This window comes from Aspergillus alliaceus (genome assembly GCF_009176365.1).
Source record: "Aspergillus alliaceus strain CBS 536.65 unplaced genomic scaffold BDW43scaffold_74, whole genome shotgun sequence".
In the NCBI taxonomy this organism is placed as follows: domain Eukaryota; kingdom Fungi; phylum Ascomycota; class Eurotiomycetes; order Eurotiales; family Aspergillaceae; genus Aspergillus; species Aspergillus alliaceus.
Window position 1 is genome coordinate 77954 of NW_022474757.1, and position 27595 is coordinate 105548.

At 45.8% G+C, this 27595-nt stretch overlaps 9 protein-coding genes across 9 annotated transcripts in view; 6 read left to right on the forward strand and 3 right to left on the reverse strand.

Moving 5' to 3' along the window:
- The window catches only part of BDW43DRAFT_234239 (uncharacterized protein), a 4194-nt gene extending 3934 nt beyond the window's left edge, over positions 1-260 (forward strand). The window contains exon 2 of the mRNA XM_032039572.1: positions 8-260. Within this exon, the coding sequence (XP_031894728.1) occupies positions 8-47 (40 nt within the window). The 3' untranslated portion in view covers positions 48-260. The remainder of the gene's footprint in view (positions 1-7) is intronic.
- On the forward strand, positions 72-560 carry BDW43DRAFT_292763 (tetratricopeptide repeat protein). The gene has a single exon (XM_032043751.1). It carries the CDS (start codon positions 101-103, stop codon positions 422-424), a length of 324 nt encoding a protein of 107 aa, XP_031894729.1. The 5' UTR covers positions 72-100; the 3' UTR covers positions 425-560.
- A 135-nt stretch (positions 561-695) lies between these two features.
- BDW43DRAFT_292765 (biliverdin-producing heme oxygenase) lies at positions 696-1587 on the reverse strand. The gene has a single exon (XM_032043752.1). The coding sequence runs from the start codon at positions 1554-1556 to the stop codon at positions 804-806; it is 753 nt and encodes a 250-aa protein (XP_031894730.1). The 5' UTR covers positions 1557-1587; the 3' UTR covers positions 696-803.
- A 1398-nt stretch (positions 1588-2985) lies between these two features.
- Positions 2986-4378, forward strand: BDW43DRAFT_304283 (uncharacterized protein; the record flags this gene model as incomplete). Its single annotated transcript, XM_032045578.1, has 3 exons — positions 2986-3376; positions 3437-3894; positions 3959-4378. The coding sequence occupies 3 exons, from the start codon at positions 2986-2988 to the stop codon at positions 4376-4378; spliced, it is 1269 nt and encodes a 422-aa protein (XP_031894731.1).
- Positions 4379-9056: 4678 nt separating this feature from the next.
- On the forward strand, positions 9057-10705 carry BDW43DRAFT_323438 (uncharacterized protein; the record flags this gene model as incomplete). The annotated part of the gene is made up of 2 exons (XM_032049743.1): positions 9057-9062; positions 9932-10705. The coding sequence occupies 2 exons, from the start codon at positions 9057-9059 to the stop codon at positions 10364-10366; spliced, it is 441 nt and encodes a 146-aa protein (XP_031894732.1). The 3' UTR covers positions 10367-10705.
- Positions 10268-13585, forward strand: BDW43DRAFT_292769 (uncharacterized protein). Its single transcript, XM_032043753.1, has 4 exons — positions 10268-10343; positions 10406-10411; positions 10469-10704; positions 10777-13585. Exons 3-4 carry the CDS (start codon positions 10657-10659, stop codon positions 13375-13377), a joined length of 2649 nt encoding a protein of 882 aa, XP_031894733.1. The 5' UTR covers positions 10268-10343; positions 10406-10411; positions 10469-10656; the 3' UTR covers positions 13378-13585.
- A 1302-nt stretch (positions 13586-14887) lies between these two features.
- BDW43DRAFT_323442 (ferric reductase family protein) lies at positions 14888-16845 on the reverse strand. Its single transcript, XM_032049744.1, has 4 exons — positions 16234-16845; positions 15380-16180; positions 15125-15314; positions 14888-15072 (listed from the first exon to the last, which is right to left on the reverse strand). Exons 1-4 carry the CDS (start codon positions 16720-16722, stop codon positions 14966-14968), a joined length of 1587 nt encoding a protein of 528 aa, XP_031894734.1. The 5' UTR covers positions 16723-16845; the 3' UTR covers positions 14888-14965.
- An 844-nt stretch (positions 16846-17689) lies between these two features.
- On the reverse strand, positions 17690-18485 carry BDW43DRAFT_304288 (uncharacterized protein; the record flags this gene model as incomplete). Its single annotated transcript, XM_032045579.1, has 3 exons — positions 17690-18058; positions 18280-18398; positions 18473-18485. The coding sequence occupies 3 exons, from the start codon at positions 18483-18485 to the stop codon at positions 17690-17692; spliced, it is 501 nt and encodes a 166-aa protein (XP_031894735.1).
- Positions 18486-20907: 2422 nt separating this feature from the next.
- On the forward strand, positions 20908-22149 carry BDW43DRAFT_323444 (Lactonase, 7-bladed beta-propeller-domain-containing protein; the record flags this gene model as incomplete). The annotated part of the gene is made up of 2 exons (XM_032049745.1): positions 20908-21278; positions 21345-22149. The coding sequence occupies 2 exons, from the start codon at positions 20908-20910 to the stop codon at positions 22147-22149; spliced, it is 1176 nt and encodes a 391-aa protein (XP_031894736.1).
- Between the last annotated feature and the right edge of the window lie 5446 nt (positions 22150-27595).

Below are 27595 nucleotides of genomic sequence, written 5' to 3' on the forward strand. Positions count from 1 at the left end.
GCATCAGGGCCGATGGAAGGAAGCGGAGGAGCTGCAGCTACAGGTGATGGAGGTGCACAAGCAAGTACTGGGACCAGAGCATCCATCCACTCTGGGCAGCATGCACAACCTGGCATTAACATGGAAACTACTAGGAAAGGTTCAAGATGCCTTAGCTCTAATGGAAAAGTGTGTAGGGCTCCGCCGCACCTTGTTAGGTCCAAATCACCCATATGCCATATCCTCCTCTAACGTTCTTAGAGAGTGGGAAAGAGAATTGAATTCCCTATCAAAGAAGCCAACACAGCAAACTTCAGCTGCAACCTCTCCAGCCTTGCCTATCCACAATAATCCTCCGAACCAGATAAAATCAGATTCCAAACCTGTCACAGGCGGTAAAAGATGGGAATTAAAAAGGGTTTCGGGAGAAAATGATCTACGTTAAGCCTTTTACTGCGGCTAGATTATACATGTACTTAAACTGGTTTATGTACTAACCAGGCCTCCAAATAATTATAATCACGTGTACCTCTGGCGCTGACAATGTTGGATGGTTATATAACAAAAAAAACTTCTTTTCCATTTTTCAAATATCTTTCCAAAAAAGGAGAGTCTGGGATAGATGATGCTTATATAGGAAAGGTATTTGTAATAGTAGGGAAGAGCCACTTTCTATTGGATTCTTTACGGTTGGTATGGAGGCGTATTGGAGTGTTATATGACGTCAGGTCAAGAGGGCGAACGATTCCACTGCTGGTTTTCTCCTTGTAATGGTCTTACCAATTAATGTTAGATTGCGGGACTCTAATCTTGGCAGTGGGGCTTTAAGAAAAGGGAAGAGTGATTTGGGCGGAAGGCAATATCGAATTTTCACTGTAGAGTTTTGTTCGTTTGTCCAGATCTTCTGTCAATTGTTTGCACTTGCAGATGATCCAGACCGATTCGTCAACCACGTCCTTTCTTTCAGTGACAGTCAAAAGCTTGTCGGCTCTGTTCACACGGTTTTTAAATCTTTCCAGGAAACTTGGGTCATCACTGACAGACCAGAATGATAAAGGAGCTGGAAAGGATTTGATATCTTCGTCCTCTGTAGTCAAACCCCAGAAGTCGGTACCAGCTTTGACTATCCGACGGCGAATAAAACGCCCCCCGTTGAATAAAGCAGAGTACAGGACCCAGACGTGCGCGAGCAGTTTGTGCGGATTCTCCCTTATACAACTTTTAATGTCGTCCTTTATTCGCATGATTTGCAGCTCATTGATAACCAGGCGGGCAATGTCGGGATTGGTGGAATAAAGCCTACTAATATCTGCTTTAAGCCGCTCGGTCCGATGAAGATAGTCCATGTTAAGAAGCGTGGATAGCTTGGAGATTCTCTCTTCATAGGAGGGACTACTTGAGCTGCAGGGATATTCGGCTACCCAAGACCCAGTATTCTCCAACTCCTGCCATACTTCTTCGAAGCCGAAGTACATCACTGCGTAGTACGAAAATCCTATTGTATAGAGGGAGAGAGACTTTTTCTCTCCCATTAAGCATTGGACTATGCGGGCAGAATTAATTCGGTTCACCTCCATGTGCGGCACCCTAGTATGATCAGCTACTATGATTCATTGATGTGCGGTGGGTTGCTTTTAGTCTCATGACAATCAAGTACTCACCGAATTGCCTCTTTGATCATCGCAGTTACTTCAGCCATTGCAATAGTTGATGGTTAATCTGACAGGCTGTACGCTGTAGCGAAAGAAAATTCTGGGAAATAAATTCGGCCGGTATTAATGTAAGTGCAGAAGTAAATGTAGGTTGTGACACTTAGGTTTGCTTTGCAAGCTCTTATACCGAGACAAGACCAAGTCTCCTGAAGTATATTCTCCAAAACAGTTGACAAAATGCTTCCTAGACCAGGGGTAGGTGATGGCCCTAGAGAAGACGAGGCTGATCTGTTGAACGTGTTCATTATCTTTCCCTTCGTCATGATTTTTACTGCATTTATTACAACTCAACTAGAGGGCAAAATTCTTTCATGAATATTCAATTGTTTCTCCTCTTTAAACAACATGACCTAGCTAAGTACTTTTGGGTAGGATAGTTCAAGGAGGACATGATTAGTTAGTAGGTACTACTTGTTGAACACTGTACAACATCCCTGAATGAACAAATGTTTATGCTTTTTTATACTAAATTTATTTATTTTATTTTGTTTTCTCTTTTCATTTTTTAATTTACTTTTTTTTCTTCAGAAAAAGAAAAGTAAAAAGAAGATAGCTCTCCCCCACTTCACTCAACCCCACTGGCTAGGGAGCAGAAGTAGCGCAGAACTTAAGTTACCATTTACCATGAATTTTGTGAAACAAGTGAGAAGGAAGAGATGATAATGCTGCAGTAGAAGAAGCTGTTCAACTACTTAGTCAAATAAGTTTCCATCACTTCAATTACCTTTTTAATAATTAGACCAATCCTACTACGGATTTGGACAATCTGGATATCGAGATTATCCGCAGGCCTGTGACCTACGTACCAAACTAGCATATATGTGATTCATTGACTAACAGTTATTTGGATACGCAGGAACTATAGAATATGGTACTATTGTAGATTGTTTCATACTACCATCTTAGTCGAATTTCCTACATTATCCAGGGAAGCTAGGGAGGCCACTATGTATCGTTACTGAGTTCGTAGGCGTTGAAGGGGTTGCTAGGCGCACCCCCATTCTTCTTCCATAATAACATACAGACCAAGCTTTGGACATTGAGAACACAGGCCACAACGCGTGGGCCAGTTAATGTTCAAAAAGCCGACGACTTAGTGCTTATGGGCTCTATAAGAGCATCTAATTATATTACTGGTTATGAACGCCTTCATATGCGTCCTAAGCACCCGGCGAAGCTTATGCCCCGTTGAGGGCATTTATTTAAATGGATTTGAGCTTCCATTGGCTTGCTTTCTTATGTCCCAAGGGCAATGTTAAGCAGTCTCAAGCTATAACAAGAGCCACCAAGGAAAATGCCATCTTCTACCGATTCAGAGCACGTTAGCCCTGGCCGATTGGGGTGCAGGTTGACATTTGAATTCTCAGGTACGTCGGTCGGAAATCGCTTCCTGAAGAGCTCAATGGGTGAACGCATGGCGTCTTTCTCCGAAGCTGATATTAGCCGTCGTGGGATTCCTTCTGTCGAGCTTGTCAACTTATATAGACACTGGGGAGAAGGAAACATCGGACTTATTATTACCGGTAATGTTATGATCAATTGTGCGCATCTTGTATCAGCAGGGGATACCATCATCCCCGTGGATGCACCGCTCGAGGGCCTGCGATTTGACAGGTTCAGTGATATTGCGTTAGAAGCAAAACGCCATGGATCCCTCGTCATCGCTCAACTATGTCACCCTGGTCGTCAGACACCGTTACATCTGCAACCGTTTCCAATTAGTGCAAGTGACGTAGGGATTCAAGGGGGGAATTTTGGGACCGATTTCGGTAAATCTCGGCCTGCAACGAAGGAAGATATCGAGCATATTGTTAAGGGGTTCGCCCATGCCGCTGCGTATGCAGAAAGCGCTGGGTTCGACGGCATCCAGTTGCAATCAGCTCATGGACACCTACTAAGCCAATTCCTGTCACCCAGAACCAACAAGCGACAAGATTCTTATGGAGACAACATGAAGAATAGAATGCGACTGATCTCTGAAATTCGAGAGCCTATATCCGAACAAGTGGCAAAAGATTTTATCGTCGGTATTAAGGTTAACATTGTTGAATTCCAGGAGAGCGCCTTCGGATTTGAAGAGGCTGATCCACTGAGCATCGCACTTGAGCAAAAATGTTTTGATTTCGTTGAATTATCTGGTGGCACTTATGAGGATTGGACAATGCATCGCAAGCATATTGCTTCAATACAACAGAGTGAGGCGGTAAGTTGATACGATTAAACAAGTAGCAAAATTCCATGGGCAGCATATTGACACTGGCCTATAGATATTCCTCGAGATCGCAAAATTGTATTCAAGGAGGATGAATCACACAAGGATCTATGTTACCGGACGACTTCGCTCTATCAGAGGGATGGTACGTGCATTGGATAAAGTAGATGGTATAGGCCTAGCACGGCCCCTTTGCCAAGAGCCTCATCTGTGTTCACAGCTATTGACCGGAGGTGTAACATCAGCATCTGCCATTAAGATCGACATGAATGACTTTCATCATACTTCAGTCACAGCGCTTATCCAGGTGAAGCATATGGGGCGAGGCTTGCAGCCTATTGATTTAGGTTCCAAGAAAGATGTGGACAGGTTATACAAGGCAATAATAGAGCATGAAAGGACCAGGTTTAGGGTAAGCGCTCCAGTGCCCATCCTCCGAGGTGATGCTAAGCCTGTACTAGTACAACTTAAGTGACACACTCTTCCGGTAACACGGAGTTTCGTTCTAAGGAACGGACATCTACGCTTTCGAGTTTGTCCCATGGATTCCAAGATGCTCTTATAGCATTCCTCCAGAGGTTTTAAATCTAATAGAATCGGGAGACTTTCGAGTCAGTTTTCAATCCTGTATATCACACAGCACAAGTGGTGAAAAGGCTCTACCATTGAGATACCCCGCTGGTCCTAGCTGGGAATAGCATAAATAATCCTTCAGGGAATTACATTGCCCCCTTCAGGGGTCGGATCTGTATATCAGCTTTTAGGAAACAACCGCCAAAGGCCAAAGCAATGCCACACTGTATCTGCCGTCGCTTTCATCATATGCTGGTCAACTAAAAATCAAGATTATCTTGGCAATGATCAATTTGCGGGCATTCGCCTAACAGACGTTATAATTGAATTATGCGCTATCGGCTATATCGTTCCCTTCGGTCTTCTGCCTAGGGTCCTAAAGACCCGTTAGCAGCATTCGTATGAACAGCCCCGGATTAACATGCTGAGTGGTAGGTTTCATATACATCTATTACTCTAATTTCAATTTATCCTGGTTCCTCAGTTTCGCAAACAACCTCCCCCATTTTTCGCGCCTTGAAGAGAATACCTCCGGCTTAGAGATTCGTGAGGCCTTCCCCAAGGCTAAGGCCGTACGCGAGGGTAAAATAGTTCGCGTTGCTTCACTTGAGTGTGATTCTGATGTAGGTTGGGTCGTATCTGCATTGCCATTTGGACCCGTCCCTGAATCGAAATCGCACCTTATCGTGGTCGCTTCTGAGTTGATGGAGCCTGTCGAGTCCGCGGAGTTTCTCCTTTCGGGGATTTCTACTGATACTATTAGTTTACTTCTTAGACATGTGTCCTTCAAGTACATACCTAGAGTTCTTTTGTAGTGGACGAGAGGGTCGGTGGTTTCCAATGGGTAATCGTATCCGTCTACACAAAAGCTCTCATCGGCAAAGTCCACGGTTTGTTTAGGTTCCTGAACTGGACGAGAGTTTTGTTCTCCTATCTGCAACCTGCCATACAAATTTGCCAGTTCACTGGGTTCAGGGCAATGGCTAATAGGGTCAAACGTTGCGGTCTGTATAAATCCGCTCTCCCCTCTTGGGGATACCTTAGAGGCTCCACGAAAATCGGACTTCCCATGATTGTTAAGAGCTTCAGCCACTACTTAGCCGTGAGGAAATGTTCATTTTTGAGAATGAAAAAGGCTTACTCATCGTTTCTTGTCTCTGAAATCGTAGAGCTTTTTGGAGTGGACGGACTTGTTTCGGCTGGGGAAGAGGACGGAGGGCCTTTATATATCGTTCAGTGTCCGCCAGATCACTAGCGGCAGATTTAATCTCAGTTTTCCGACAATAAGCAAAGATTTATGTCTAACTTTTGTATTTTACTGTAACAGGGAGCTTTATGAATATCTTGCAACGCTAACCATGATAGGTAAGAATCACTACTCTCATTCCTCTCATTCCTCTCATCCTCGCACCGTAATGGCCATTGACATTACTTGTATACTCAGTTAATAATTGCGTACGACATGTGACTCCTTACTATAGTTTCCAGGCTTTTTAGGGGGTTGAATATAGAATTATAAAGCCACGCGGGGTTTGTGAAGCACATCCAGGTGTGTGTGGCCCCCTAATGGGTACTGTACTGAGCTTAAGTTCAGATGAGGTTTCCAAAAAAAAAAGTATTACTATTTGACGCTATGATGAGTACATATAAAAGAACTTAAAGAAACAAAACCTCCTTAGCACTCCGTATTTTCTACAATGTAGAGGCTTTAAGATGACGGCGAAGCCGCTAAACTTCGTTACAATCTAGCAAATAGTTATCGATCACAGTCCTGCACCTATACAAGGCCTAACATAATAAAGGCGGGTTAGTAAAGAGGTTCTCTAGCTAATAATGACCTCGACGGTTAACGCAGTGATTGATAAAGAAATTGCTGGCCATAGAATCTTGACCACACCCTCTATATCAACCGAGCACTGTGAATACTAAACTATTGGGATAGAACAGGTAGAATATGAACTCCACTAATATTTATTAATGTGAATCGCTATCGAAAAAAGATATAATATATACATCAGATATCTTATCTTCTGAAATAAGCCACTATTCACTGAAACACTATATCTCTAACTTTTCTATGGTTGGAACGCTTAGCTAGGGGTAAACATGAAACTCACCTCTGTCATACTTTCCTCTCTTATCACCTTTCGAACGGTCTTATCTGCAGATGAACGATTTACTGCATATGTAAGTAGAGCCACAGACGGTGAGCATTATGACTGAGCGCTGAGTCAGGACCAATACCCACCACCACTTACTATCCATGGTTGGGACTCCCCTGACTGTCAAGGAAGACGAGCCTACGCAATCTTTGACCATGTTAGTCTATCGAGAAATGTGTCAACATTATTCATTATACGCAGCTTTAAGCTCAGCCGTGCGCTTCGGGGTCAAGAACAACTCGACCTGTCTATTACACAAGACTACAACACATGGTACCCAAATAAGGACCAGCTTTCTAGAAACAGCTCATCTTGTTCTTCCATCGTGGCGAAATATTATTCCAATAATGGTAGCGCATCTTGCCACAATACGTTGAATTACACCTGCAGTCGATTGTGGCTCAATTCCGGTCTCTCATTGAATTAACTCAATAACTGGAACCTGGTGAGCTGCGCAATTTATGTTGCTACTCCTAGCTGTAGATACAAATGTTCTTTCCTTCTAAGCAGCATGGCCATGTACTGTCTACGGTTTTCAAAGTGGCCAGTGCTGGGCTCCCAATATTCAACAATCATGTATCTCTAAAAACGAAGAAACTTCGTAGACATTGTAATTTTCAAGCCTCAGTATAAGACACTAACCAAGAGCAATAATACGGCAAGCGCATATGCAAGCCAACAGCAGTATATTGAAAAGAGTGAAAGAACGTCAAAGGCGGCCACTCCAGTAATTCTCAATTGAGTTTAAATGCGCGTGTAGTTGACTACACACAGGGAATCCCGTAGCTTCCATGCCAGAAGGGGCCAAAACAGATTCCCGGTGAGGGATTGTAGCTGCATTCCTAGCGATTAACAGATAAATCTGATGATGCCGTGACAACACATTCAAGCATCTAAAGGGGCCATAACATACAAGCTAAATCAGAACACAAGATTAGGAGACAGTTAATTAACTGTGTTCACAATGCTCTGCACCAGACAAGAAAGCATGTGTAATGATCAGGGAAAGCCGGGCTAGTCGAATCAGCTGGCCTAGAGACTGGCCGCTTTTCGTTATGAGCAGTTGCTAGAATTTGTGAACCACTGAAGATATTAGACCAGACATTGCTCACCTTTTTCAAGTGTTCAACAGCCACTATTGATGTGGTCGCTGGGAGGAATTTGATGGGGTTAGAATCGCTAGGCCAACGTTCTACGTCAACAATCCCCCACTATGTCACCATCCTTGACATATTTTTGCATGAGCAACATAGTGATAGTGGTAAAAGTTGTGAGACATTGAGTTTGTACTTGAGTTAATCAATGCTTCACATAGTGCTCCAGAGCAGCTTTGAAAATGATTTAGTGCTGTCTGAGCAGCTTGATTATTGTATTGCGGTATGCAGACTCACCAATCTGGATGTGTCCATTCTGCTATCTTTCCCTGAGATCACAACATTATCAAACCCTGGCCCTGAAAGCTTGTTCACTAATTTACCCGATAACTTGCAGTTGGTACCACCAACACCAGCCAATAAGGATATGATTTTCAGCTGAGTAAGTTAATACATTAAGGTGATTGGGATCTGGAAATAATCTTTGTCTTGTGAGGGAGTGAATTGAAGTTTTGACCCCTACTGTAACTAAAGGCTGATGTCCCTTGCTATTCTCACTTTAAATAGGATAGTGGAGTTCGTTACTAAGGGATTTATGTAAAAGACATAGAAGAACCATGAGCGGCTTCATTCTGGTACCAATTCTGTATTTCTGGGGTTGGTTTCCTGCACTGAACTGAATTTCATGCTCCTCTGAATCCTAAGTACAACTATTCATCTTCATCCTTGTTTAACCAGGGAGTATAGGACCAAAAAGTGCGTGCAGAGTAGAGAGCAAACCACACTAGCCACATTAACTCCTTCATAGATGGATGGGTTTTTGTGATAAGAGGGTGCTATTTAACATCAGCTAGTTATCCTAAACAATACCTTGGCTGTGACATACCTTCCTGAGCTCATCAACTGAGTTAGCAGAAGTAGTAGTTGACAAGAAATCTAGCGCAGCGGAATCGGAAGACCAGTGCTTCAGGTTGTCCACGCCCACTACGCCCTCGTCTTTCACGTAACCCTGCATCAGTTCCATAGTCACGTTAGCGACAGAAGTAAGGTCGGCTCTTGATTCATGTGGGAGTCGTCTGCGGCAGCATTCTAGGCGTGCTAAGCAGTGTTAGCGATCTCTCGACAGGGAAGAGATTGACCACCGTCGATTTAATACCGATTTTAACCTGTCCCTCGATGCTCATCAGGATGCTAGAACATCTTAGAGAAGTATGTCTGATTCGTTTCGAGGATAGGTAAGAAAGGCCATCGAGGAACTGGTTCATTGGCCATGTTAGTTGTGTGTTAATTTGGAACGACGGAGGTTAAACTGACCTGTTCCATGATGGCGGCGAGCTGCCGCTCGTTGGGGAAGGCTTTGCATGCAACGATATGTTCAAGAGTGAGCGGGTAAAATTCGCTCACAGTGTAGAAGATACCATCGAAATGAAAGCACTCGACAGCAGAGAAGATCATTTCATGATGAAGAGAACGAAGAGCTTGTATTATGTTCTTGCTCTCTTTAGCTTCAAACTGGCGAATTGTCTGAATATCTGAAGGATTGGACCGACGGGTAACTATGGCCACACTGCCAGCTAGCTCACAATCAAAACGTTTCTTGAAGCTTTTCCAAGGATATAATTTATGCACTACAGGTAGGGATTGGTTTATGGATCTGCTAGGGTGGGGCGAAACCTCATTTGGGTGCTGCTGGTCTTGGGTGATGCTTTCATTTATCTGGGGTAATGGAGCTGGCGTATTCTCAGTCAAACGGCTAGTTGAAAATGAAGTTTTGTTCGCCAGGTGCTCTGTTTTGTTGGCCTGTACAGTTGATGAAGTGTTTATTACTGGGAGGGAACCAGGGGGCTTTCTTAAATCAAAGTTTCGGACATCAAGCTGAGTCAAGCGCTTTTCTCTCTCGGTCGACATGACAATATGAAAGGAAAACGGACACTTTCTGAATACACTAGGTTGAGATGAGCAGAAGGAGAATTATTAATTCTACGCCTGCGCCAACAGGCAGGTTTTAAATAGACCCGGTCGGTCTCCCTGAGGGAAAAGGACCCTCCCTTAGCAGTGGCCCTCAGCGGTCAGAGGGTTGGGTGGCTCAGTTCCTACAAATACAGCATTGGTCTCGCTTACCATATCCATCCAGTCTCCATGATTACCTCAAGAATTTTATCATATATACCTTTTTATGAATAGCTAGACTAAATGCAGCGGGCCTTGTTTACTGAGGAAGAAGTGCGGCTAGCCTCCGAGCGATGCCTAAAATATCAAGGGTCGGCCAAAGTCAGCATCGACGAAATTGAATTTGACCCACCATTGCCTCGAGATCTGGACTCGAAAAATTTAGACAGAATTTGCCAGATCTTTCGAAAGAACCACTGCCGTCGCCTTGACGTGGAGAACCGTATTCCTGTGATCGTATCTCGAAATGATCTCGCCGCGGCGCTCCAGCAAGCAAAGGTGACGGCCGGCGCTTTGATGACTAAGACTGCCGAGCGTTTTCCCAGTCTCCGATTCCCACCCGGTCAACTGCTGGGCCTGCATGGGCGACATCGTGCGCAGGCCGGCTCCACGGTGCTGGCGCCCATCGACCGATGGTGGGCCGTAGACCTATATTTTAACGGTTCGGTCGCTATCCTGTCCTAGCTCCCGAAACTCTGAAAACTGACTGTCGCTTCGGTACAGATATTAGTGAGGACCTTAGGACAACCTTAGTAGAAGAATATGCCAACCAAAAGACCCCAACTGACGGCGAAATATATCGCAAAATACGACAATATGAAGGAGAGCAGAACGAGCCTTTTCGAGAGCGGTGGTTTGTACGATTGTCAAAAAGCAACCAAGGCCGACTGGAACAACTCGACAACCGCAAAAATCGCCGGCTTCGCGGCGCTTTTGATAAATTGCTACGTATCCCAGGCGTTTGGCCCAACGGGATGAGAATCAGCATGCTACATCGTCTGATTGCTACTGACTGTGTAGAAGTAAGTAGACATCGGCATTTCCCTCTTTCCTACTCTCAGCCATTCTTTAATACACGTCTGACAAACGTGTAGGAGATGATTACCTATCTCGAACACGTCGACGAGTTCTGGTCCTCCCTCGTCGGCGCCGATACGGTCACCATGAAGAAGATCGATCAAGATACTGTGGATAATTTGCAGCTTTTGGCCCCTGGTAAGAGCCGCGCAGATAAGAGTACCGCATGTGGGCTTGTCCTAAGTGGTCGGGCGTTTTCGGACTTCAGTGAAGCAGAGCGAAGGTCTATCTGGAGCCGTCTGGAGGTCTTTGAAGGGCTGGTACCGTCGCTGTATACCTTTTTCGAGGATTTCAAATATCTAGAAAATTGCGCTCAGTGCGTCAAACGCCTCTTCGGCCCCGTAAACGAGTCTATATGGAACACCATGAAGCATATGTTCCACGGTTCCCCAGACATCGAGGAAGAGTGTCTCATTCAGACATCCGAGTGCACTGTGCGTCACCAGCGTGCAGGCAGTGCAGAACGCCTCGACCTAGGGTACCGACAGGTTTGGCTCTACGCCATGCGGAACTATACCTTGATGCCGCCCGACCCGAAGAACGACGACGACCTCTTGGCTAAACCTAATCGGGCCATGGCGGATGCCCGTACGATCTACGATCTGGCTGACCTCGCGCGCCGCCTTGGATTCCGTTCTCCAGAGATTGAGAGTATAGTGCAAGGGTCCCCTGACCGCCAGATCGCCCGGAATGCTCTGCTACAAGCCCGAAAACCCCATCACTTTCGATACGACCCTCGCGGGTTTGATGCTCTTGTTGACCGGATCACCGAGTGCTTCTCTGCCGCAATTCCTTGCGAGCCCGAGCGGAGCCCCGAGCTCTTGGCGGACAGCACGGTGAAAGCTCGAGCCCGATGCGGAACGCCCCAAAAGCGGACGCACAAGCAAGACAACTTACATCTCTTCATAGACTATCTTCATAACGATGAGGTTACAATTTCTCAAACGATTACCTCTTTTTTTGTCCGTCGTTGCGTCTATTTTGCCTTTTTTGGGAAACCTTGGTCCCATAACCGCCGTCATGCTATTCATGGTGGTGGCCCACGAAGAGATTCGCCTCCACCTTCCCCGTTGTTCGTCAGAGATGATAGCATTTCCCCAGGCCTAGATACCAGTATCACCGCGAGACCTGCAGAGACAGCGGGGCAACGTGGCTCAGGGCCACGAGAGGCACTGACAGGAAGAGGCCAACCGAACGTGCGGGAGCCACCGCACCAGGTGCAGACCCATGAGATGCTACGATGCCGAACAAGCAAAATGCAGAAACGAAGACCCCCGACACGATATGAGCCGCCAATGGAGCTGGACCGTCTGAGTGCAGGCTCCACTAACGACGAAATGACGGATGATGACCGCTCGAATCTGTTGATCACCGACGCACGTCTCTCAGAGTCACCATCATCGAGTGCAGCCGGTGATATGGTCCTTTGGGCGCCTCTGCCGGATCGTGGGTCTCCAGTGCATGATCGGGCTGAGCGAAAGGAGAGGACAGAGGTCGCCGCGTCACGGGAGCCATCTGATGAAGGCGTCTCGGAACAGGTCGCTCCTCTGGGGCCCGTCGCGCAAGACTCGGGCCTCATTGAGTTGACCGCCCCGGGCGTAGTTGCTCCTGATCAACCAACCGGAGAAGCAGAATCCGAGCAAAGCCCAAGTAGTTCGTGCCCCAAGCGACTACGCGGAGCTGCAAGTAGTGAAAATCTGGCTCCTACTTATCAGACCCCGGCAGAGGAAGTATCCGCGGAAAACCAGCGGGACCCGTATTGGGACGAATATGACGATAGGCATTTACGGGCTCGGGAGGAGCAGGACCGGCTGGAAGAACTCGAACGGGAGCTGCTGGAACACAAACTTGATCTCTCCCCAACTAGGCCCCAGCCAGCCCCGGAATCACTTTCGCAGGGTCATTCGTTGGCTCCAGAACCCCAGGCGCTAACATCACCAGTGTCGTCCAGTTACTCCCGATCGGACATTTACCAACTTGGGTTAGAGCAGGAACCACCAGGCTCTGTTGCTGGGGATCCACTAGAGACGGCGGCGGCCGTTCAAAACTCAGACCGAGGCATCCTGGAAGGACGCAGTTCTGCGGCACAACGAGAACGTCCCTTGACCCAACTTGATGCTGGAAAACTTGAACTCCCTGCAGTATCGGGCGCAACAAGCGCTCCCGGGATCCCGGAGGGCTCTGCTTCACCATCTCCGGCTGCGTCCGCCGGCCCGGCCCTTCCCACTGGGGCAACCGAGGAAAGGCCACCACTGACCACGCCGGTTGAAGTCTCATTTTGGTCCTTCGAGCGAGGGGATTGGCGGCTAACTAACGTTGTTCGCGTTGATCCATCGGACCCATCAACTGTGGAACGGGTTGCGATGAAGTACATGTGGAAGGGATATTCGTTGTATGACCTGAATATGCAGAGCGTGAGCCCGGCCGAATGCTTTCACGCTGCAACGGTCGATGGGAATAATAGGATCTTTGTGATATCAGAGGATGAGGAAAAGAAATTGGTGGCCCAGGGTCAACTTATCAAAGACAGGCGACTTTTATCTTCAAGGCTGCTGAATCGGGATCAATCAGCGACCGCAACACATACCAAGGTACATCATCCACGAAGGACAGAGTAGCGTTTCCTAGCCTTCCATTAGCGCCTGTGACTTGAAACAGGCATCTTAGGTATGCGCATGGCTTATGTGGCCGCTCTTGGGACCGTCTCGGACATATGCAGTAAATAGGCTCGTGTAAAAGCTTCTAAGTCTGGCTGCCACCCGAGAATCTCCTATTAGGCGAGTATTTGAAATGTTATTTTCTGAGTCATAGAAGGGTGTATTTAAGAATACCTTCATACAAAGACTTTTATGTGAATAAAATCAACATAAAAACCACATCCCAAGACTCCTGTGCTATGACAGATTTCCTTTTGAGAGGATCTTCACAAGAGGAAATAAGACATGAGACTCCTCGCTTAAAATATAATACAACATAAGACAATCAGGGCCATGTGAAACACTTCATAGATCCATCAGGCTCACAAGATTGCCAACATAGATGGAAGTTAGTCATAGGACATACTAGGATTGCTTTTGGGCCCAAAGCATACTCTGCCCTTTTCTTCTGCCCTGGAATACATTTGCTTACCATAAACAGACCAATACAGCAATCGGGATGTTTCAGATGCTAGTACACCGGCAGTCGATTATTGTACTCAGTTTAGGCTGGGACTAATTTTCGTGCTCTTGGACAGCAGAATCTACTACAGGCTCAGGGCTCCTATTGTATCTAGATACGAAATAGCTCCTACGAATAGAGCCACACACCCTATCTAATGCGTTGACAGCAGGTCCTTAAGCATGTTACATTTCATAGGTAGAATCGAACAAAGCCTTAGCTTGCCGGTCTTCTGCTTCAAGTCTACAAAGGAATGTTCCATAATAAGGACCCGACAGGTATACCTTCCAAATTCCGTCCATGGGCGTGCTCTCTTCCACGGCCCAATCCCACGAGCCCATCGATGGACATCCCCTTCCTCACAGGCATTCCATTATGTGTTGCGGAACGAGCTACAATCTGCTTACGGCTATCGATGGCCATATATCAGCAAGTCCAAGAGGGATTGACCGGCTGCCACATTGCTCTCTGAGTATCAAATTGTATAAGGCATGTCGAAATTCAACAGTCCTAACCCATGTCAACCTACGGATCGGAATTGAAATGGCGGACGATCATTTTCAGATGCCCTATCTGTGGAAGTTTCCTTAGTTGGTGTAGCGGGCTGAAGCCCGTTATAATACTCAGGCCGTTGGCCATAGTTACCTATTCGTCACGTGGTATATTTCGACCCCTCCTTCCTGTGATACCTTATTGTCCCATCATTTGTAGATTCTTTCTTCTTTCTTCATCAGCGTTTTCTTCTTGTTTGACAACTATGATAGTTTATCGAACGTTGCGGGTCTTATCCCTTACAGTTGGACTGACGAAAAAGGTGTGGATGACCAAAATCGGCTCTGTCATTGTGGTCTTCCGAGTCGGTTACCCCATACAAGTACTCAGAAACAGCCTCTAAGCACTGTCATCGGTTCCTACGGATCCCAAAAAAGGTGCAAGAAGTTATCAGCCTGCTAGCCGTAGCTGGACCACCAATCATCTCCACCCAGTTCACGCCCCGCTCCAACGATTTAGGCCTAATTCAGCAGTGGGATGCGTTTCACAGTGCTCTCAACCTGCATTGGGCTGGTACTCCAGCTCTGAAAGCTTTACCCCCTGGTGGAGGTGTTCCCGTACCGTCTCCCGTATATGGTCCCGAAGTTCATCGGTTGTGGAAACTTAACCGAGAAGGTTATCTTGTGATCTACTCGATAAATAGGAAACACTTACCCATCACCAGTGTTCGGCCCTGCTCGTCTCGGATGTTGGGCAATCTCTCAATCTGGTCTCCGGATGCCTCAAGCGAGATTACATTTCGATAATCTGGTATGCCCTGGTAAAGAAACACTCGTTTGTGCTGACCGAAGGGTACTTTGTTCTGCTCAAGGCCGCTCGAGACGTAAATGGAGATGTTGAGTATCTAAAACATGGCCACAGTTAGCTTCAGGGTGGGGCCGTCTCCTTGCGTGAAAACCAAATACGAACATAGCCTTCATCCATGATGTCGTCCTTCAAGAGATTGTTGAGCAGACCCTGAGCTGCAATGATCTCACCAATTGACTCTACCTGCCAGACCAAATGCAGCCGGCGAACCTGTGAGGTGCAGGTGTTATAGCCGTAGATCATTTTTTTCAAGTATGGAATTGCTGTGGCAATCCCAAATCCACTAGCGACCACCAAGGCGCTTTCGTATTGGTCAACATGCTCACTAATTCCATGAGGACCAGTAAAGAATGCTAAGAAAGAAACCGAGCTCTCTGCAGCCGAGGGAGCGTGGCGAAGAAGATCCGCGGTTAAGCCATGGCGTGGCTGCACGAGAAATTCCATGGTATCTTGTCTATCTCTAGACCACGATGTGACGGTGAAAGGGTGTGTCTGCATCCATGACCGTAGACTGACCGACGGCATCCAGAGGTTGATATATTGTCCAGCTTGCACCTTCACGGATCGAGGTAGGAAAATTCGAATCCGGATCGCTGTTGCAGCAGTACCTTCCTCCTCAGATTCCTTCACACTAAATGACACGACGGCTCTAGGACAGCCGCGGCCCGCTAGTAGCCCGTTGCGATACAAAAAGGTTATCAGTTGTAAGAAAGACGTGAGACTAGAAATGCCTAATGCAACGAGGAGGTAGATTCTAGGGGAACGTCGCTGAGCTAGATGTTGCCAGGTGCCATAGACGAAGAGCCCCGTAAGGATTTGATGGCTTCGGAGAAAGATCTCATATGACCACCGACGAAACCATCGTATCGCAAGCAGAGCAAGGACACCCAGCGAGGTAGCCCCCTGTAGAATATTAGCGCGAACGAAATGGCCCTGGCCCCAACGGTAAAGCATACAAGCACTGTAAAGAGATTTGGCAATTCACGGAACGGAAAAGTAAATTCCCGCGCCTGAACTGTTGCAACAATGTGGAACAACAGCATGGCTATAGCCACCCAGCCGGTGGCACGGTGAATTCTGCAACATGCCCGCCAAGTAATGCCTAGTAAGTCAGCGAGATAACTTAGGTGGATCGTAGATAAAGGGAAAATCAAGTTGATCAGGGCTAGCTCTCCTGCCCGACGGCCGGCATCAGTCAACGATTGCGTATGGAAGAAGACGAGAAAGATATTAACTGCAATATACGATATATGGAGAAAAAGGCTAGCTCGGGTCCAGGGACCCCAGAGCCGATGCCTATGAACAACAAAGGGGAGACTCAGATGCCGAGAATATAGCACAGAAAACAAATTTGACCAGCTGGCGATGATCGAGAGAGTTCGGGTCAGAAAAAGACCGACAAGGATACCGCCAGCGGTGATAGCATAAATAGCCAATGCATCCATGATGCGTGGTAAGGGGGCAAAAAGTAATAGGCCAAGACGGTCAAACAACAAAAAGTGAATTGTAGAGGGATAGCGTCCAAAGGAGAATGTTTATATGGTACAGAACAGCCACAAATGATGACCGTGCCCTGAACATAGGATGTTGCCTGGAAAAGAAGGCCATAGTTACTGCAGCAGCCCTCAGGTTCCAAGACAAAGACAGATAACTCTAGTTATGGGCATACTCCGGGTAGATCCTCAGTACTACCCTGAAGGGACGATGTATTCAGCCGCAGTCAGAAATACTGTCCAGATGGTATTGTCTATACTCTGGAAAGTACCTAATGTTGGGCTACATAATAAAGCATCCATGTGGAGGTTGCGGCTAAGCTTAGGAAGGGTGGTCAAAAAGTGAGGGTTCCTGGAAACACATCAAAAAGCCATGGTCGAAACGCCTAGACAAAGAGATCCACACCCACCCCACCAGGACCACACAGTATTCACCCTTTCAGCAATTCATTCTAATCCGCCTATTCCAAGTCCACTAGCAGCGATTCTCAATCCTACTATGCCAGTACTTTACATACTTATTATGGACGGCTGACATCTTGAAGTAGGTAGACTTGTATGGTGCCCCCTATGTGGTCTTTGAGCAGGGGCGCTAGAGAATGGCTGTTGGCCAGCCAGATTGCACCAGAAAACTATCTCATAGTTCCTGATCTCTCATGGCCAAGACAGGTTATTCTGGACCGCAGACTGACCACCTTTCTCCTTGCGCGACAATACTACAGTGGCAAGAATAAACCGATACTTAACGGGATGCTCTTCATAGGACTGTACGTACAGTAACTAATATACTCTATTCTTTACATAGAAGCAACTGGCGTTATTGAGAACTCCTACATGACGTCTTTTATAAGAGAACAACCGTTAAAAGTAATGTAATACCTGGACACATATGCATAAGTTAGAGGTGATGTACAAACGTTTACCTCCACATTGAGCGGAAAATGGTATTTTCCAGTAATGGAATTCTCTCAAGTAGTTGCGGAAAGTCGGCATCCCACAAAAGGATTTCAATGTTCCACGCCGCATAATCTAGTAGCATGTCTTGCATATTCTTCATATCTTCGCTCTCCTCGAATACAAAACTCAGCAATCTGATAATGTCTCCAGTTCGTTCTTCAAAAAGGGTAAAGCTGGCTAGTGAACGAGTAAGCCGATAGAGCGACAGAGCACACAATGAAACCCAGTCCGTTCTGTGGCCAAGGCGATAAACTTGGGCGTGGCTCAGAAAGACGTCCGCGTAACTAACAGCAGGGTCTGTGTTCGGAACTTCTACACCTTCGTGCACAATCTTCTGATCGAGTTGCTCTAGGATGAGAGCATAGGTATTGGGAAGCATTTTTGGATGAAAAACATTATTTGTAAGGTTCACAGGATTCCAACGTCCCACGGATCTCTGAGGTAATGCCTTACTGTTGCTGATTTGGTCGCCATTGCTCCCTGAGGGACTAGAAATCGGCCACGGGACGGAGTAACTGCCAGAATATACAAAGTCACAGCAACGGCCAAGACGATCTCATCGATTTCGTGGTTCAGGGGAGGCTGGAGTATCTCTTTCGGGAAAAGGCCGGCTAATGCCGCGTGAATTTGGAACCGCCTTCGGTCTTTGCCAATGACAAACTCAACGATCCCTGATTGCAGAATTCTGTGTCTGTCAGCTGTATGTTCTATAATTCTCTTAAAAATATCAGAAATTACGTATGACGCTCGAGCTCCATATTGGCAGGTAATAACCACCGATCTGAAAGGGTTTCAAGTGTAAAAATTCATATCCACGGTGTTCAGGCAAAGGATGGGTCAAGCATAAGAGGATGTCTTCCTGTTTATGGTGGTGACACGGCATGGGCTTAAATAGTTGTCTTATTGTGTCTAATTAATAACTGCGTAGTGATTATAACGAGTGATAATCTATCATTTTAAGCACCAAAGTTAAGTCCTATGATTCCGCAGCAGTAGTCCACAAACTTCTAGTAGTTATTCTTTTTGGCAAGCACCTTCCCTTTCATCTTGGCTGCCAAAGAGAAACAGTGTTCGGGCCTTGCGGCTCTCCCAGGCTTCCAGTCTTAATGGCTGCCTAACAGTGAATCAACTTTGTTCCATGGTCTGTTTGCCGCCTATTGCAGCAAAAATGAAAGGTAATACTTCAGCAATAGTGTTCAACTTTTAAAGCACTCCACACGAACATTTTTTCTTCTCTCAGCGCCAGGCGTCTCGTCCCAAATGGACATCAGCAGCATGGATCACCCATCCGATGAAATTATGAGGGATGTTTCAGAAAGGCATCCAAGTCCGACGCGTTCTTGCACACTCCTTCGTTCTACAGATAAATTTTGTCCCCAAAAAAGCAGCAAAGTGTGTCTCGGCGCTGAGTGGCTTCTTGCTAACAGTGTCTGAAGGGGCGTAGGTATGCCTGCACGAAGAGGTACTGGAATATCACTTCTAAAATGTATCCTAAGCTCTTTCCAATATTACCAAATCTTCATACTCGAGTTGATGGGCTGGACGGATTGGGACGATATCTCCGAACCCATCGAAGACATGATAAGCAAAACAGAAGACAACACTAGCAGTATGATGAACAATATTGAAAACTGCCGGGAAGGAAATTTCAAAATTCCCTCTCAGGCCAAAGAAGACTTTCTGAATGCTAGAGACTATGCTGACAATCTTCGTCGATATTCTCAAGGAGGTATGCGTTGAGCGGAAGGAGCGGATTGAATTAGATGAATCAGATGTATGGGATAATGTTGCTATGTTCAAGAAGCGTTGACAAAATGCGGCAGCTACAAACAAAGGGCATTACTTAGATCAGGACATTCACGACTGCAGACAGTGATATTAAGAACCAAATTCAGTAAGCATCAAAATGCTTACTACTGAGGTGTTAATAATTTAAAACTCCTTGGCACCAGTTCATCACATGCTTTTAATGGAGATAGTCTATGTGCGCCATGCAATCTTAGCAAGATGCTCTTAATTGATGTCAATATCTATACTAGAGAGCATGAACGAAGTGAAGTTGCAAAAGAGTCTTTTGGTTTCTCTTGCCATTGTTGTTGATTAGGATCTGATAATGACAAGCTTTTTCAAATGCTCATGTTATCCCCCAGTGCTCCTCAAACTGTCCCCTAAAACCCCCGTGAGGTCTACATTTTGAATTCCTCAAAAGTCTGTCAGCATCTGTAATGATAAGAACATCAGAGTTTAAGGATACCTGTTTAACTGTGAAGTAGGGTAGTCCGCTAGATTCCATGGTAGGACTGGTACAATGACGTAAAAAGTATGGGCCATCTAAGTTATTAGTTGTGATTAAGAACCTTATATTCCATATATACCCTCGCACTTATCAACATTTGGTGTTCAGCGGAAACGGGACGAGTCTACCTTGTATGTAAAACCAAGCCTGAAGAACTACAATAGAAAAGAACGATTTTTTTTCTTTCAGGTTACAACACTGAAGACAAGGGAGCACCAGCTATAACACTAGCCATGATAACAGTGTAATGTACATGAACGTGAGCTTCCACTTTACTGAATCAGGGCTGAAGTAGCATAGGTCTTACTGTATAAACCTAAGAACACTTCATGTTCTATATTCCTTGTAAGTGCAACATATAAGCCTGTAAATAACACACCTATCTACGTGCCACAGGTAAAACATATAGCTGGGGGGCATTTAAATTACTCACTGGTCCCAGAGAAGAGCACATAGCTGTTGATAAGATGATTGAAATTACAAAGCCGAGAAGAAGAAAACGGCGACACTCGATGGATAAGGGCCCATCTTTTCCACAGTAACATGAGGAGCTGTAATCCTTTCCAATTGCTCCGTTGTAAGAGCAGATCCGCCATCGCCCAAAAGAGTTTCTCACTGCACATGCCAAAAAGGTTAATGTTAAAAATAGTCATCAGCAGTGTCGGAGACCTGTCACCATGATCCTGTGCACTAAGCAGATGAGTATTTATCTCCTTCCAATCCCGTTCTATTCACAACAACGGTCATCAGCACAGCTGTCATCTCCTTGTCCTTTAGGTTTCCTCGTGTGTATAAAAATAACTCATCCGCTTTAGTATAGTGTACTCTACGACTATTCTGCTTAAATTGGCTGAAATTAATGGTCTAAGCCGCAGAACCCGGAAATGGCTCTGCGAAATTTGTTAATGCTCTTCCTGGCACTACCAACTTTCTCAATTGCCGCGACACTCTACGCCACCCATTACGACGGCAACGTCTACAGGCTCTCGCTTGAAGGCGAAGGTGATGATATTTCTCTCAAGCAGACTCAAGTGCTGCAGACATGCGGTAAAGCCCCGAGCTGGCTCACAGTCGACCCTGAACGTGGGCTCCTATGGTGCTCTGATGAGTCGTCGCCGGGGACTTTGACGTCGTTAGAGATTGGAAATGGGGGGGCTTTGAACGAGCTGGTGAAAATCGCTACTCCCAATGGCGGTGTCAATAGCATCATTTATCGTGGAGAGAATGATAAAAATTACTTAGCTATTGCGCATTAGTACGTTGCTTTCCTTTGTTCGCCCCATGCTGATGGTGCTTAGTTTGGTACTGATTAGGTATGTAGTGGCGACGCCTCAATCTCCACATGGGAGATCCCATTCAGGGATAAGCAAGAAGTGAGGCCCTATGAGGTGTTGAACTTTACCCTCAATAATCCTGGCAATGCCCCCCAGGACCAGTCTCGCCCGCATCAAGTTCTTCTCGACCCCACGGGATCATTCCTCGTGTCGCCTGATCTAGGGGCTGATTTAGTCCGTGTGTTTCTGATAGACAAACCGACGGGCAAACTAAATGCGTGTGACTCGATCGCTTACGAAGAAGGCAGCGGGCCGAGATTTGGAATTTTCATGGATTCGGCGAAGAATGCGCAAGAAAAAAAGACTACGTTTTACACAGTCGAAGAGCTAGGCAGCCGATTGTGCTCATTTGACGTGTCGTATGTAGAAGGAAGTTGCCCGAAATTCAAGGAACTGAGCTGTTTCGTTCCTTATCCTGGCTATAAGCTCCCCACGAACACGGCTACACTATCTGAAGTACAGGCGGGTAAACAGATTCTGCATGTTTCCGTGAGGAAGGATGGTCACTTTGATGGGAATGACTCTCTAGTGACGTTGAAACTTGCGTCGGATGGAACGATCGCTCGAGAAGTATCACTCATTTCATCAGGCGGCGTTATGCCTCGAGCGTTCGCGATTAATGGGAAAGGAGATTATGTCGCTGTAGCTAACCAGGAGACGTCGAATGTCGTAATCCTGAAGAGAAACCCAAGCACTGGGGAATTATTGAAGGAAGTAGCCTCTCTGCAAGTTGGACTGATGCCAGAGCCTGGTCAGTGGATGGGATTGAGCAGCATCCTGTGGTATGAGTAAAGTCGTTCGCAGGCGAGCTGCATGTAGCTACAGTACACTTGCCTATACTCTTATTTTGCAGTATGTACTTCAATACAGAAAACGAGCCTTTCCAACCACGCCTCTTGATATACGTTATCGAAATAAGCAGTATTGAATTAATAAGACAGCGCTAAGCTCCCTCAATATAGTATTGCAACTCAACAAACGTAAGGGAAATCAATTTCGCACCCAGTTAGCCAAGGCGATAACCCTAGACACAATACCGCATGCTGGAAGACAGTAATGTGAGAGGGTTTACCTCTCCAACACTTTATGTCGATGCACAATTATAACGTATTTTAAGCTTGGCTTTACTTCCTCTTTACAAGCTGTATTGTATGTACTATGGCTTCACTTCATCTTGTATTTCTGCCTCTCATTATGCACGCATCGAATTGGGCTGCGAAAAAAGCTTGAGGATCCTGCAAATGCCGTTCTCGCCTATTATGGATAGTTAAAATACTGAGACAAGTGCGGCCAGTGAATTAATCCTCACCTCAATAATGCTCCCTGTTATATAATTTTACGGGGCGGTATAGACGACTTTTTAGATACAATGATTTTGGAACGGTACTCAAATAAAATAGAGCAGTACAGAAGGAAAAATACCTCAAGAGCGCAGAAGATTTGCGCTCACTGCCACAATCAACGCCGTGTCCAATCGTTGATATCACACCGTGCGGCCACAAGTTTCCTAGGCGGCTCACTTCTCGCTAGTTGAGTTCCTCAGGCATCTGTTTATGGAAGATGGATATTCGCTAGAAAGAGTGCGGGCCAACTTAGACCAGTATTAAGCACCACGGCAGTGTGGGCTCTTGGATTTGGTAGTCCTCAATCGCACAGCGCGGTGCCAGTAGTGAACCGACTAGGCTAAAGGGTTCGTGTAAACTTGGACATCATCACTATTAGATGCTTCTAAATTCTAAACTCCACGTTTCCGTCCAGCTTTAAGCATATATGTGTGAGATAGCGGTCTCAGGGCTTAACGATATCAGACAATTTGTCTCGTTTGCCAATATGTTTGGACTGATAGCCATTAGTGGCTCTACACGTCTGCAGCACAATGCTGTTGCTTTTGGTCATCACATTTAGAATTATATTGTTTAGGTCGAAGGCCATCCTATAAATGATCTTCTTGGGAATATCTAAATTCCAGGACAGTTATTCCTAGGTCTAACCTTACCCTAGGTGTTGTTCTGTCCTGGGAATATCTAGATTCCAGGACAGTTGTTCCTAGGTCTAACCTCATCCTGAGTGTCATTTAGTCCTGGGAATATTCAGATACCATGTGTAGATTCCTGGCACCTAAAGTAACACTCTTTGGCTTTTGCCAACAAACGGAAAGCGGAACAGTCTCCAACAAAGTCTGGGGGTTCAAGGAAGAATATGTTCTGGCCATACTGAACAGAATTTGCAAACCCTTCTGGGGTCTTCGAACCCAGCTTTCCCATGTCTGGGCTCAGTTGAAGCAGTTTGCCCCTTTCCAGTAAACTGTTCCCAAGTTCAATCAGTCTTAGATTAATCGTTTTTAAATGCGCTGCTTCCAAACCAGAGCCTGGGGTAGGATATGGCGGAAGTGTTCTCCAATCCGCGTCCTCTTGCATCTGGATAATATAAATTTTTTCAGGAAAAATGCGCTTTTTTGTTTGTTCCGCTAAAGGCGGTTGTTTACGCTTTTGCCCGCTCACTGCTTTCTGCATTCCCTGCACAGCTGCAGCAGCCTTGTATGCTCCGGCGGCTTTATTGTAAGCTGATGTGAACTTTGCCGCAATATCATCAAATTCCTCCTCTGATCCTTTACATACAGATAATTCACGTGCTGCTTCTTTGAAAGACCTTAGAGCAAGGCAATATGCCTGCTTGGCAGTAGCGTGCTCACGTTGGAGCCTTTCAATAGGCGGTGTTATATCACCTAAAGCTGTTTTGGCTTTAGCCAGGGTTTCTTCCGCACGCCTGTTTTCCTTCCTGGCCTTCGCCTCGTACCACCGCATTGGCACTGCTTCCAACGCTAACTTGGCCTCTTTTTGATATCCTCTTGCATCAAGGGCATACCTATGAATTTGACTGAACGCCTGTATGGTTTCTTCGGGGAGATATCGGTTGACTTTGTGTTTGCGGAATGAATCCTCAGTCTCCTTTGCAGCATAGCTTGTTTTTTCAGCCAATTCAAAACACTTATCACATAAATCCATTCTTTCACAGGCAGTATTCTTCGACTCTTGCCACAGTTCTCTAATTCCATTTTCCACAGCTTCGCATGCATGTTTTCTTTGATCTTCTACTACTTCTTTGAAATCCAGGCACCGGGTTGTGAAATTCTTGGCCAGGGACGCTAGTACAGTGGCAACGCTTTTTGTCACATTTAGGGATATGTCCATGGCATTCCCTAACACTGGGTTTAGGGCTTTTCGAAATTCAATTTCATGGCAGATAGCATGTGTTTCAACTGCCGAATGTTTGGCTTGGTTCACTGTATTCCCTAGGTCTTCTGTCTCCAAGTTGGCTGTTGATGTTTTGGTCACTCTTTCTTGGATTTCTTGTACACTATCTTGAATTTCTTCAGCTCTTTTAATCAGATCCCGAACCCTTGAGTCCTCGTTTGTCACACGGGCGATCCCATTGTCTTCCTCCTGGATAAGTATCAGAATTCGCTCGGCTGATACCTTGGCAGCCGTCGCTTTCTCTACGGCCGCCTTAAATATCTTAGCCTTTGCTTGATAATCGTCTGCTGTTTCTTGGCATTGATTCCATATCTGTGGAAGCAATTCTGAATCTGGTAATGTGTTTCTAATAGATTCCACTTCTTCAGTAAATCTGCCATTGGGTTGGATCTTCCCCAAGGCCATAATAGCCTGTTGGTATTCGTTGCATGCACGGTTGTATTCTGTTTCGGCGTTGGCCTTCCACCAGCCCACCTGCATTCCCTTCTTGACCGACATCATGTACGTGTGGTTTTCGTTAACCTGTTTTAGGTACTGCCTTATACTCTCAATATATCCATTGATATTGTTGTCTTCCGCTTCATCACAAGAAACGAGGTCTCTCTCCAGGTGCCTTGCCATAAGCTTCACATAGTCCGCCACTTCCTTAGTTCTAGTAAATTCATCGAATATTGTGTGTGCGGCCTGAGACGCGCCCTCCCATCCTTTTTTATCGCCTATCTCTATTGCCTTCTCCGCCTGGACATTGTATTCGTCTAGGGTTACCATGTTTTGTGCATGCATAATGCTCTGTGACAGAACACAGAAGAATCCAAAAGCTTGATTCATAATTTTCGTATAAGCCACGGTTGCTCTTTTCCCTATGGCCTGAACCGGTTGACAGAATCTCTCCGGATGGCTAAGCTTCGTGTCCTCCGCCATGGACTGGGTTTCTCTTTCGATTTTAAGCTTTTCTTTATAGGCTTGATGCCCTTGCAACCGCATCGCCTTGACGCATAGTTTGGTCTGACGGGTACTATGGGGCTTCCAGGAAGCCTTTATTTTTTCTGCTTCGGTAACACGCTTTTCGATTGATTCTAGGCATAGGAAAGTGTTCTCCGATATGTCATCCCATAGGCTTTTGATACGGGTAGCTCTCGCAGTGGCGACTTGCGCTTGTTCAACAGCCATAGAGGCTTCTGCTGTCTTTAGGTTTACCTGATCTTGGAGTCCCTTGGATGCTTCCTTCACGTCCACTAATGTTTTCAACGCTGTTACAAGATCAGCGGCGCGTTTCAACTTATCTGATGCGTCCTGTACAGAGTCGGCGGCATCTCTGGCTGTGTCGCGGTCTTCTGCGTTGTCACACCGAGTGCTTTGCTGTTGGACTTGAGATAATTCACTCTTAACTTTCGTTAACAGACCATCTCCTATCTCCAGTAGCAGTCCATTGTTTAATGTCAGTATATCATCGAATCTTTTGTTCGCTCTCATTTTGAATTCGTTCGCATCTGCCTGTCTCTTGTTTATATCTTCTCTGATTGCTTTGCATTGCTCTATAATATCTAGCTGCTTTTCTAGAGTAAATGGCTCTTCGAAAGCTGATTGATAGTCTTGAAGTGTTTTCTTGAATCGGATAATAGAATCTTTCAAGTCTTGTTGTGAGGAACAGGCACAATCCAAGCTGTCTGTAAGGCTGGCAGTAAAGTCGTCAATAACCTTTTGACGGCCTTGATCTAAACCAGGAAAAACGAATTCCCAGCTATCATACAGATTGTTCTTGAAAGTATGGATACTTTCCTTGTAGTTTTGTAGCGCTGCGCTGCTTTCGGCGATTTCTTTTTCTAAAGCTTGAAGATTGTCTAGTTGCCCTTGGATTTGCCCCGCGACAGAGGAGGCATATGCAGTCTGTAGTGGTCTCTCGATAGAGAAGAAATCATCTTGGGCCCTTGTAAACTTAGTATTAGCCTGGTCCCTTTCGTTGCCTAAAGTCTTGATCCAAGTTTCCAGTCTTTTGCGACCTTCATCGTCAGGCAGTGATTGATGCATTTCCTTTTCCAGCTTTTTTAACTGTTCATTTAGAGTTCCAGTCACTGCTTCTAGGGTATTGCGAATATCCTTCAATTTTCCGTTGTTCGATTCCTCGGCAAGCAAGCCAGTCGGACTTATCTTTTCCAAAACTTTATTGAGGTTAACGGCTGTTCTCTCGAGTGCTTCCACCCGCTTCCGAAGCTCTATTGAATTGTTTATCAAGGACCCCACAAGGAAAACTAGAATTCGAAGATGAAAAGATCCTATTACTTGGCCAAGCTTATGTAGTTCAGCTTGTAATTTCCCTAAGAATTCATCTCGTTTGTTGTACCCGCTCAATGTAGAATTATAGATTCTGCGGGCACTCGAGATAATCTCAGAAACAAGCTCATTTTGCTCGTTTTGTATTGATCCATTCCCTTTTATCTTATTCAACAACTGTAGCTGAGCCTTGATAGTGGAGAGATCAAGGGAAATTTGGCATTGACTTTGAGCGAATTCCGAGTACCGGTCATCTACCTCAATTTTGACATAATCCAGTTTTTCTTTCCAAGAAGTGGGGAATTTTATTGGTGAAGAAGCCTCGTAACAAATGACTGTATTCAATTCATCTTGCTGCTCGCCTATGGCAAGCTCATAGCTTTGTATTTGGCTTGCCTGGCTTTCGATCCTTTCGTGTTGATCCTGGAGCTGTCTAATGAGGTGCTCCACTTCAGAAAGTGTCTCTTGTGTCATTGGAGAAACATTGTTAGGCTGTGTGGGAGATGTAGTGGCACGGTTGACATCATGCACGCCCGCCGAATCGATTGGAGAGGCTATAGGTGATGGCTGTCCGTCTAACGGCTCTTTAGAATCTGCATAGGATGTGTTTACTGGGACTGAAGCCTGTTCTGTCTGTTCTGTCTGTTCCGTCTGTTCCGTCTGTTCTGTCTGTTCTGTCTGTTCTGTCTGTTCTGTCTGTTCTGTCTGTTCTG

Excerpts from the sequence above, each read along its gene's own strand:
- BDW43DRAFT_292763 (XM_032043751.1), top strand. The coding sequence starts at position 101 with ATGCACAACCTGGCATTAACATGGAAACTACTAGGAAAGGTTCAAGAT.
- BDW43DRAFT_292765 (XM_032043752.1), bottom strand. The coding sequence starts at position 1,556 with ATGGAGGTGAACCGAATTAATTCTGCCCGCATAGTCCAATGCTTAATG.
- BDW43DRAFT_292769 (XM_032043753.1), top strand. The coding sequence starts at position 10,657 with ATGAGAATCAGCATGCTACATCGTCTGATTGCTACTGACTGTGTAGAA. Across the intron at positions 10,705-10,776 it reads TTGCTACTGACTGTGTAGAA|GAGATGATTACCTATCTCGA; the intron begins GTAAGTAGACAT and ends ACAAACGTGTAG.
- BDW43DRAFT_323442 (XM_032049744.1), bottom strand. The coding sequence starts at position 16,722 with ATGGATGCATTGGCTATTTATGCTATCACCGCTGGCGGTATCCTTGTC. Across the intron at positions 16,181-16,233 it reads CAAATCTCTTTACAGTGCTT|GGGGCTACCTCGCTGGGTGT; the intron begins GTATGCTTTACC and ends AATATTCTACAG. Across the intron at positions 15,073-15,124 it reads GGGCCGAACACTGGTGATGG|TTTCCACAACCGATGAACTT; the intron begins GTAAGTGTTTCC and ends TTCTCGGTTAAG.